The sequence below is a fragment of the Toxorhynchites rutilus genome, chromosome 3, assembly GCF_029784135.1.
Source record: "Toxorhynchites rutilus septentrionalis strain SRP chromosome 3, ASM2978413v1, whole genome shotgun sequence".
Lineage (NCBI taxonomy): Eukaryota > Metazoa > Arthropoda > Insecta > Diptera > Culicidae > Toxorhynchites > Toxorhynchites rutilus.
Window position 1 is genome coordinate 249,246,766 of NC_073746.1, and position 10,967 is coordinate 249,257,732.

The window sequence follows — 10,967 nt, forward strand, 5'->3', positions numbered from 1 at the left end:
TAAACAACTGAACGAAATGGTATGATAAACACTTCATTTGAAAGATAAAATGTCTACGCGTCACATACTTGTTACTTTTTCATCCAAAAACTTGTTTCAATAGTCTTAAAATTGCTTTCAAAACAGGCTATTGAAATCAAAAATCGGTATATAAGCGAGCGGCGCTCGTAAACCCACTCAGTTATGATTGAACAGCGATTGGAGCATGTTGTCGCTGTTGTTGTGAAGCTAATTTCGTTTATCATGAATGCGCTGATGAACGGTGTCACCAAGAGCCTGTTTGTGCACCTAAGGCCAAAAGGGAATCCATCAGGAGGAGAGTGATGCCACGGTTCCGCTTGAAACATCGGAGCAGCCGCCACACACACACACACACATACACGCGCGGAATTCTCGTTGCTATCATCGTTGCTGAAAAATAATCTGCCAGTTCCCCTGGGAATTGAAAAATACATTCATGCGAAATAGTTTATTTTAATGTTTTCTATCCATATAACACTGCAACCAAATACATTTGGTTTTGTTATTTTTCAATCAATCGCAATTAACAGGAAAGCTTCTGAATATTTTTTTCCCCATCAGTGGAAATTTTCGTATCCAATATTGGATGCATAACATGAAAAACGGAAAATGTTTCACATCGCGAAAATCAAGTCATAAAATGACACTTCCCTTGCTTTCGTTCATTTCTTACTCTACTCTCGCACCGTGAGGACTCGTTTCATCGGGACTAAGCAGACAGCTCGTTAGTCTTTCGGTGGTAAGGCACCACGAAAGCAGCTCGGATAAGCGCATCAGCCGCAGGAAGCGTGAAGAAGCCACATCGCTATCGACCGGGAACTTCGCATGAAATTTGTCGCTATCAGAAGTCGACCGAATTGCTGATCCGCAAGCTACCTTTGCAGCATTTGGTTCGTGGAATTGCTCAGGACTTCAAAACCGACTTGCGCTTCCAAAGTTCCGCGGTTATGACGCTGCAGGAGGCTTATTAGAAGATACCAATTTGTGTGCTATCCATGCAAAACGCGTCACATCATGCCCAAGGACATTCAGCTGGCCCATCGAATCCAAGGAGAGGGTGCTATATTAGCTTAGCATATAATCAACGGCCCTTTTCAGGGCTCCAAATTTGATGGATTAGAGTTCAGAAAAGTTTTTTACAGGCCGAACTGAAAGGAGCATTTAGCGAAAATCGTGGTTTCGATAATAATTGGTTACCGATAGGTGCCATGGATATGGATTTTATAATGAAAAATATGAAATATATAACATGATGTAGTGAATATATCCCCATATCGAAGAAATCACTTTGATGAAACTGTTTACCGTTTGTCGTTTTTAATTGTTGGGAAAGGGCATTATTTCTGCTGACTAAATTCCAAGAAAAAATCCATTCCTTCTTTAAGCGTGATTTATTCTGCTTCGGATCAACGGAACAGTATGATAATCATTTCATACAAAAGATAAAATGTCCAAGAGTTATATGATTGCTATTTATTGAGTCGAAAAATTGTTTCAATAGCTTAATGATAGCTTCGAAAACAGGTTATTGAAATCATTCGTATACCCACCCATGGAAACCCATTAATCTTATTGGAATGTGAGATGGGGAAGCTCATACTTACGTCTATGCATTATGCTGTACACTACAGACTTTTTTTCTCCGTACTGATTAAGAAGCCGACCGAACTATCGGTCGACAAGTCAGTCTGCAGTAGGCGGGGGCTCTTAATTTCGTTTTTGCAGGCCGAACCGAAAAAATTTCAGTCGAGTTAACTCTTTTTTACAGTAATGCTTTTGAATCCGGACACTTTGCATTACATTCAATATCATACCACAGCCATAACATTTTTTTCATGTTGAATTTATGCGATTAATAGTTGCTAATATAGTTACTGATAGTTTCTTGATAGTTACTTATCAATCGCATTAATTCAACATGCAGAAAATGTTGTGGCTGCGGTATGGTATTAAATGTAACGCAAAGTGTCCGGATTCAAATACATTACTGTAACTTACTTCGATGTTATTCGTTTCTCTCTCAGGGTAAGCAACGAATATAATAAGGGTGGGGTTAAGATTCTATACTTTTATGGTTTATAAAATGACGCTTCCTTTGCTTTCGTTCATTTCTTACTCTACTTTCGCACCGTGACGACTCGTTTTTTTGGGACCAAGCAGATAGATAGTTAGTCTTTCAGTGGTAAGGCACACGAAAGCAGCTCGGATAAGCGCACCAGCCGCAGAATAGGTGAAGAAGCCACATCGCTATCGACCGGGAACTTTGCGTGAAATTCATCGCTATCGGAAGTCGACCGAATTGCTGATCCGCAAGCTACCTTTGCAGCTTTTGGATCGTGGAATTGCTCAGGACTTCAAAACCGACTTGCGCTTCCAAAGTTCCGCGGTTATGACGCTGCAGGAGACTTAATCGAAGATACAAATTTGTGTGCTATCCACGCAAAACGCGTCACATCATGCCCAAGGACATTCAGCTGGCCCATCGAATCCAAGGAGAGGGTGCTATATTAGCTTAGCATATAATCATCGGCCCTTTTCAGGACTCCAAATTTGATGGATTAGAGTTTAGAAAAGTTTTTTGCAGGCCAAACTGAAACGAGAATTTTCGTTTGGATGCCATACAGCATCGAGAAAATTCCGGAAAGATCTAATCGTTGCTGAAAAATAATCTGCCAGTTCCCTGGGAATTGAAGAATACATCCATGCGAAAGAGTTTATTTTAATGTTTTCTAATTATATGGCGAACACAGCGACCAAATACATTTGATTCCGTAATTTTTCAATCAAGTGTAATTAGCTGGAAAGCTTCTGAAGATTATTCTTTCCCATCAGTAGGATATTTTCGTATCCAATAATGGATGCATAACATGAAAAACGGAAAATGTTTCGTATCGCCAAAATTATATAATTTTCAATCGATTATTGCTCAGTCGCCGAAATTTTCATACTCAGAGAGTTCATTCTCCTCTAGTTTGCCTTCCAAATTGCCATCGTAAACCACACCTTCTCTCGATTCAATCACACACGAAAAGCATACTGAAATGATATTCTGGTGGTGAAACCGATTCATTTTTCGTGAGGCGTCGTGCACAAATTACGTAACGCGATAAGGGGGGAGGGGGTAGATGTTGCGTTACTTTCTGTTTATTAGAAATAGGAAATTGCGTTACGAAGGGGGGGGGAGAGGTGGTTCAAAATTCGGATTTTTAGCGTTACGTAATTTGTGCACGACGCCTGAGGACATCGACAAGACAACATCGTTACTGAACGAGCTGAACGGCGAGGGATCGAGGGATTCATTACCTGGCCTGACCTGACCTGAAATGCAATCAGTTTGTTTTAACTGTGAGGGAGCGCAGAAAAGCCGATGCTGATACTCTCGTGACCAAGAGAGTATCAGCATCGAAATACGGTTCCTCGGGAAGACATAGAAGCAGCCGCCACACACACACATACACGCGCGCAACTCTTTTCGTTTGCTGGTTATCGAGAGGAAACCTGGAAAAAAATGATCGTTGCTGAAAAATAATCTGCCAGTTCCCCTTGGAATTGAAAATTACATTCAAGCGAGTTTATTTTAATGTTTTCTATCCATATAATACTGCGACCACATACATTTGGTTTTGTGATTTGTCAATCAAGTGCAGTTAGCAGGAAAGCTTCTGAAGATTATTCTTCAGAACAAGGTTTTTTGTATCCAATATTGGATGCATAAAACCTTGAGTCTCCAACGTAACACTCTCGTTTTTGAAGTCACCCAAATATTTATTTATTCATTCATTCAGGATGGATTTAGATTCAACTTCAAACAAATGATCTCTAAATCAACGATAGTCCTACGTCACCCTTGCGGTTATACCATAGATATAACCCACTTCCTGTTTTTTTCTAAAATTACTTTCCAGAATACATACTTCGTTTATTTCTCATTTCTAGTGCCTCCGGAGGATGAGGGATCTTGTTTAACAGAATAAATGAAGTTAGTTTCAACGAGATACTGCGGAAACTCATTTTGACGTAGAACTACGTCTTTCATTAAGGGTGCCAAATCAGAAAACAGGTCACGTTTTTATGAAATAAAGTTAACGTTAATAACTATTTTTGCCGCGAACGGATTTTGGCGATTTACATACAAAACGAATCGGAAATACCGTAAGATTTGTTTAATATGTTATACATTAGAATCCCGTGGTTTGTAAATGGTTAAATTTCATGAAAACTTTAAGCATTTCCATTTTCCCATACATTTGTTCTGTTCATTTGTGTGCTTTCCCGAACAGAGCGGTCTATAACGAGCAACTTATCGACGACCAACGGAGGGGAAATCGTAGGATTTAAAGTCTCCGTGAACAAAGGAAAAGTAGAAAAATGAAGGCGAACACTTGCCTAGAGTATAAACAGTGGATCTCGCTGAGGCAAACTTTCATTCGGAATCGGACTGTTGAGCAATCCAGTTCACTTTGCTTTCGTTGCGCTTCGATCTAAGATTGGACCCCACCAGTGGTAATCCAACTTGGATATCGTCGTTTGGTTTTTCTGTTCGTTTTTCGCGTTATTAGTATCGTGTGTTTTTCTTTCCGCGTCATAAATTGGACGCTTCGCGTAGTGTCATGAGCAAGAAGAAGAGGAAGGCAGGCTCGAGCCCTGCAAAAAACGAACGCATTGCCAGGGGCAATAAAATTTCGAGGCAAGCGTCATCTAATGATGCACGCGATGTTGGTGCAGTGAAAACGCTCGCACTGAACCGAGCCTTCGCGAGTGTCACACCGCATCGAATAACAGCAGAGTAGGTGATTTCGGCACGTCAAGCGTTAAGCATTAAGGTTGTGCGCCAAAAAATTATCTGGGGAATACCAAGCATCTTGAATGTCTTACTGGAATGTTATAAGTTATTTGGGTTCGCGTGCCAGTCGCAAACTGCCTTCAACTAGGATTGCATTTGCGCTAATATTGATCATAATGAAGCATTTCTACTGTTTTCAAGGTTGTTATTAACAAAAAGAGTTTATTTCGCTTGTTTAGTCACCAAGAAAGTAAATGTCGTTCTGGAATTTTGTATGTGATTAGGTTTCGCTTGCCAGTAACAAAACTTCCTCCACTAAGGGTGACAGCTGCGCTTCTCTCGAGTATGAGAAAGTAATGCAAGTAATGCAGTAATATTAACAGAAGCGTTTCTTTTGAGAATAGCGCAAAATGATGAGAAGTGTTTATATTCCTAGTAGTTTCAAGCCACCAATGTATGGCTCTGTATGCATGCTATGGCGAACGCTTGTTTGGCGTTTGGTTTACGTTGTACGAACGATGCCTAGAGGTGCGATTCCTTTGAGGCAATACTAAATAACATGTAGCATGATATTTGATACTTGGAAGTTTCTAAAATTTCACAGCATTATAGAATAATATCCGAAGGTAGAAACAAGCGACTTATATAAAATAACAGTGTAGTTCTACGTCAACAATGCGGTCGTATCTTGGACACAACCTCCTATAATTTTTTTCTAGATGTGGAGCGTAAGATTAGATTAGCAATAGACAACATAGATAATAAGAAAACTGGAATCCCAAATACTCCTTCTAAAGTTGTGTTAATTGATTAGGTCACATTCTTTTCCTATTATTGTTCCTGTTACTGTCATTGTTGTGTTATCTTGAATTAGAGTGTAGCTCTGATGAGGTATGTAAACAAAGGAAGCTTGGATTGAAGCGTCAATAAACATAGATGTGTTTCGATTGTTAGGTGTTTTACATAAGAGATATACCGGTGGTTCACAGAATATCACACTTGGAACCTTTGGACTTTTGAGGCGGTTGAATGATGTTTATCCAACGCGCGATGTGACAACCAGTGATTTTTTAATTACTGTGCAATTAAACTACTGATACACACACTCTTTACAGATGCACGGGCCGAAGGTTGTGCAGTCCACTGATCATTCAACAAGAGCCAAAGGTTGTACCGCTCATGACAACTCTACACGAGCTGATGATTGCGCCGGCTAGTGACCATTCTATCCTGGATTCCTCGAGTCGAGAAAGACGCACCACGCTAGATATGGGGTACAGACTAGGGGGGCGTTGCTAATTAATGGTCAGCTGCATCCCAATAGGAAGTATCCCGTGTCGGGCACACGTACAGAGCATCGAAGACTGCAACATACCAATTATGAGAACACTTGTAATGCTAACCTCGAGCCAACTGCGAGTAATCGGTTACATATTACTAACATAGTTTTAAGACAAAAATTGTCAAAATATTGGACTCCCGGCCCCGTCAGGCTAACGCCACATGTGCCTTAATAAAAAATATATTTTGGGGAAAAAAAACCAGTGATTTTATTTTATTTGACTATAAAATGGCAGAACTAAGGGGATTTAGACAAATACTTTAAAGAAAGGCTGGAAAAAAAATCGGTTGAGTATGAAAAAAGTTACGCAAGTTTGAAAGGGTTCATCGATTCACTCTTTAGTAGATAGAGATGACTCACGGAGTAAGAATATTTTTCAATGCTGTATGAAAAATACTCTTTTTTCTTCTTTTTTTCAAAAAGTGCACCTTACTTTTTGAACACATCTCGTACATTTCATCCTGCGATGTAATGGCTCAACGTGTCTAAACATCGGTGTGAAATGATCAGTGGTTATTCATCGATTGTAAGCAAAGATTATTGTTTTGCTTGAAGTGCTCAGCTATTTTGGTCATCCAGTGTGTGCGACCACATATCTACTCGTCAATCATAAATGAGTCTCATACGATGGTATCGACTCACCCAAGGTTTGAACCATATTTGTGTTGATGCCATTTGCTGACAAGTTTTTCAAACGTACAGTATGTCTAGGAACCCGGATTGCACCGGGTGTATCCTTTTCTCATCAGCGGTGTGTATTACCAAGTCATTTTTCCAGGAAAAAGGCTATTGTCAATTTTGACAGTTTATTGTTGCGAAATGAAATCATCCAGATGGTCTGAATAATGCTCGGCATGCTCCTTGGCCCCAGACAGCCTAATTAGGATTTCTAAATTGTAAGATTACTTTTTGGATGTCTTTTCAACTTTCTAACGAATATGGCCATCTTCGAGGATCGTTTTTGAATAGCTGTCAACCGTTCATTTCCCAGCAGTGTGGTCAGCCAAACTCAGCAGGACTATGCATCTCATCTCTAAATCTCATGCGTCAGTGAAACATATTCCGAAGTCAATTAGGTTTGTTGAAAAGCCCAAAGTCTCTAGTTACTAATAATACCATAAGACGTTTAAATTGTTCAATTTTTGATGATTTTTAACGATTTTCTTCAAAGAGAAATTATGATCATGGTTTGTCCACCACTGGACATAGTTTGTCCGAAAAATGATCATGGTTTGTCCTGTTTTAGAAATCACCATTTTTGAATGAAAAAATCGAATTTTCAAGTAGATGTTGCATTTCTCATTGCTTGAGTATGCTGTCATCATATTAATCCGTTCATAATCTAGGCTTTCTTGATTACCTTTTCTTGGGCATTTTGAAGGTGAACACAGAGCAAGCATGATGTTTACAATATTTGTTAGTGTTATAATCCAGTAAAGGTCTGAATAGGTACCAAATAATCATCTGGTGATTGATTAAAAGTTAGCTCAAATGAAGAGCGCATTGACACCAATAGAAGGTAGATTTCATAAACCTTTAAAACATGTGAATCCGTAAAAATATCCTATAAAACTACTGTAAAGTTAACCAATGGTCCGAAAATTCACTCTCCTTTTTAACTTAAATTACTGTTTTAAAATTCATAACTTTTGAACTACTAGATCGATTCAGATGATTGATCAAATTGAGCTTGTCTTCTTTGAAACACTTGCGAGAAAATTGGATTTTGTTCTTGTGATTATTGATTGTATTCGCTTTTTATAGTTTCCATTGTCTCGGGAACAAGAGCGCTATATTTTTTAATATCTGCCATACAAATGAAACATACATTTCTTCATAACTCGAGAATTAATCAAGCAAATGAAACCAAATTTGGCATGCGGAGGTTTTAGGGTGCAATAAATGTTTTTACGGTGGTTAGACAATCCACCCCCCTCTCTAAGGGGGAGCTGCCATACAAAATTAAACGGGGTCGATTAGAAGATCAATCAATGAACAGTTCTGCGATTGGACCCATGAACTTGCTCATAGTATGAAAACGTGAATGTTTGAAGGTGTTGATAACAAAAAACAAATTTTGGGTGGGACGAAGTTTGCCTAGCTGACCCAGTGTTCTATAATCAGAGAGGTGTCTTTTTCATTTTTGAGTTATGATTTTTCAAAATTAACATGTTTTCATTTCTATGCGACTGGACTAGCTCATTGACTTCAATTTCATATGTTCGATTATCAGAATCAGTTCAGTAAATTAAAAGTTCTGAATTTCTGATAAAAAATCATTTTTGAAAAAAATGGGAAAAAAAGTATTTTTCGGACCTAAAATCGAAATGGTTACCCTTACGAAAAAAAATCGGGTCTTATATTTTGCGTTAAGAAACAAAACTATCAATTTTCACGAAAATCTGAGAACTATAAGAACTATATCGGTTTGGCATGAAATGGTTGTGCAAAAATGCAAAAATCTCCTATAAATCTCCAATGTTCCATCCAGAAGATACACATCAAAAAATCTAACTTGAGAACCCCTAGGCACAGAATCAAAAAAGAGAAACAGACGGGAAGAGCGAGTGGGCTACCGACGGCGTTATGGTTTCAATCACGTGAATTAGTTCCATTCAGTACTCGTGTTGTCGTGCTCGATTGCAGGTTTGCCGGGAGTTCATAAACGGGCCAGTACGATTTTTCATTTGTTGTTAGTGATCTCAAGTGATGGCAACACAACTGGACGAGTCAGCGATAGCGGATCGGATAAACGCCGACTCTCTAAGGGACATACTTGAGAAGTACACCCACAACGATGTGGAAATTTGTAATTATACAATTGAAGATGGTGCGCCTAAGGGTCAGAACTTTATGAGCACTGTTATGCGCGCCAAAGTGACTTACAAGTTGCACGATGATGAGCAGAAAACGATATCGATGATTTTGAAAACTGGTTTGGTTGATTCGGAATTAGCCGAAAATTCGGAGTATGTCTTCAAAATTGAACGGGACGTTTATGGGCCAATTATGCGCCAAATAAGGATACTTCTAACGAGTTATGGCGATTGCAGCGTGTTTGGGCCGAAATTAATCCATGACGATACCAACTTATTAGTATTAGAGGACCTATCAGAAAAAGGATATAAACAACCTGATCGTAAGCAAAGGCTCGATATGAGTCATTGCAAATTGTTAATCAGAAAACTGGCCAAGTTCCATGCCGCAACGGCTGTGTTAGGGCGTAAGGTGAGGAAATTACAAATGCATTCTCTGTTCAAGTATGTATTTCATGTTTTTGTTTTTATAGAATCCAGAGCTGTTTAAATTGCATACGACTAGCGCATTCCTAGATGTAGCAAATCAACTTCGATTATATTATCTGAATAGCATAGCGGAATGCATATCTCTGGCTAAAACTACAACTGAGCTTAAACAGTATGAAAATTTTCTCAGAACATTTGGGGAAAATGTTATTGAGCGAGAGTGCGCTGTTTTTTCTCAAGACAATGAAGAATTTCCGGTCCTCAATCATGGAGATCTCTGGCTGAATAATGTCTTATGGAAGTACGACAGCGAAGGCAACGTTGAAGATGTTCTGCTCGTCGGTTGATTCGAGGCTCGTCAAAAAGAAGAACGTCATCAAACTAAATGTTTGTCTATTTTCCAGATCGATTATCAGGAATGTTTCTATGGTTCGCCAGGTATCGACTTAAATCATTTCCTCTACACATCGGCAAACAATGATGTCCAGAGTACCGGATTCGAAGAACTGATACAAATTTATGTGGATGAACTACAATCAGCATTATTGTTGTTCAAATATGACGCAACGATACCCACACTGGAATCAATTCTGCACGAGATGAAAAAGAAACTCGACCACGGTATGAAACAAAACTATCTCAGTACCACTAATTAACATAACAACGTCACGATGATAATTGTTTCCCCTATTTACGACATTCTCATTTTGTTATTTGCAGCGGTGGTCGTGACAACATGCATCGTTCCGGCTTTGATAATCGAGAGAACAGAACTGGCTACGCCCGAAAACATGCTCGATGATAGCGAGCAGGCTCGGCAGGCACGACGGGAGGTTTTCACCAATCCCAAATTTGTTGAAATCTTGAAAATTTTGCTGCCCAAACTGGCTGCTGACCAGTAATCGCCGTCGGGGGATTACCCGGTCGGGCAGCTTTTTTTCCTGGCGCAGTTATCAGTATGCTTGCTTCCAATTTTGTGTTCGTTATGTGTGTCACTAGTACAGATAACGCAAAGACAGCTAAGTAATCCGTGTCGAAGAAGGAAATGGAATACGTTCGTGATTGTATAGATTAGATTTAGAATCGTTTCCGTCTATTTATGGAATGTTAGGCGAACACTTTTTTGTGCATTTTGAAACCCCTATGAAACTGGTGTTGATGGTGGTAATTGATAGTAAAAAAAAGACGGGTGGGTAATGTCGCGGACATAACCGGAGTGACGTAGGACTATACAAAGGGGACAGCTCTTGTTAAATATATATTTTAAATATATTGTTTTATTTTCTTCTCCTACGTGAATACCTACCTATCTACCTGAAAAATGGATTAGTGTACTGTTTACTCTTTATGAACATGTTGGTGGTTCTGAAAAGAACCTTTGGCGTTGTGTTTTTGCGTTTTATGGTTTCCCTTTCGACAGTCCCCTCTGGGCTGGTTTTATTGTGGCTCTCCACTGGGCTAGAGGCGAATGAACTTCAAAGTTTAAAGCCTCTTAAAAACAAAAAAAGAAAGAAAGAAAAATACATTCATTACGATTTGTTCGCTCGTTGGATTCACATGCAGGCTAAAAAGGGTC

At 39.2% G+C, this 10,967-nt stretch overlaps 1 protein-coding gene across 1 annotated transcript; it reads left to right on the plus strand.

Annotated features, from left to right (window-relative positions):
* The first annotated feature begins 8,759 nt into the window (after positions 1 to 8,759).
* LOC129777007 (uncharacterized) lies at positions 8,760 to 10,663 on the plus strand. The gene is made up of 4 exons (XM_055783031.1): positions 8,760 to 9,374; positions 9,436 to 9,729; positions 9,796 to 10,012; positions 10,112 to 10,663. The coding sequence occupies exons 1-4, from the start codon at positions 8,856 to 8,858 to the stop codon at positions 10,291 to 10,293; spliced, it is 1,212 nt and encodes a 403-aa protein (XP_055639006.1). The 5' UTR covers positions 8,760 to 8,855; the 3' UTR covers positions 10,294 to 10,663.
* Positions 10,664 to 10,967: the final 304 nt, after the last annotated feature.

Excerpts from the sequence above, each read along its gene's own strand:
- LOC129777007 (XM_055783031.1), top strand. The coding sequence starts at position 8,856 with ATGGCAACACAACTGGACGAGTCAGCGATAGCGGATCGGATAAACGCC. Across the intron at positions 9,730-9,795 it reads ACGTTGAAGATGTTCTGCTC|ATCGATTATCAGGAATGTTT; the intron begins GTCGGTTGATTC and ends TCTATTTTCCAG. Across the intron at positions 10,013-10,111 it reads GAAAAAGAAACTCGACCACG|CGGTGGTCGTGACAACATGC; the intron begins GTATGAAACAAA and ends TGTTATTTGCAG.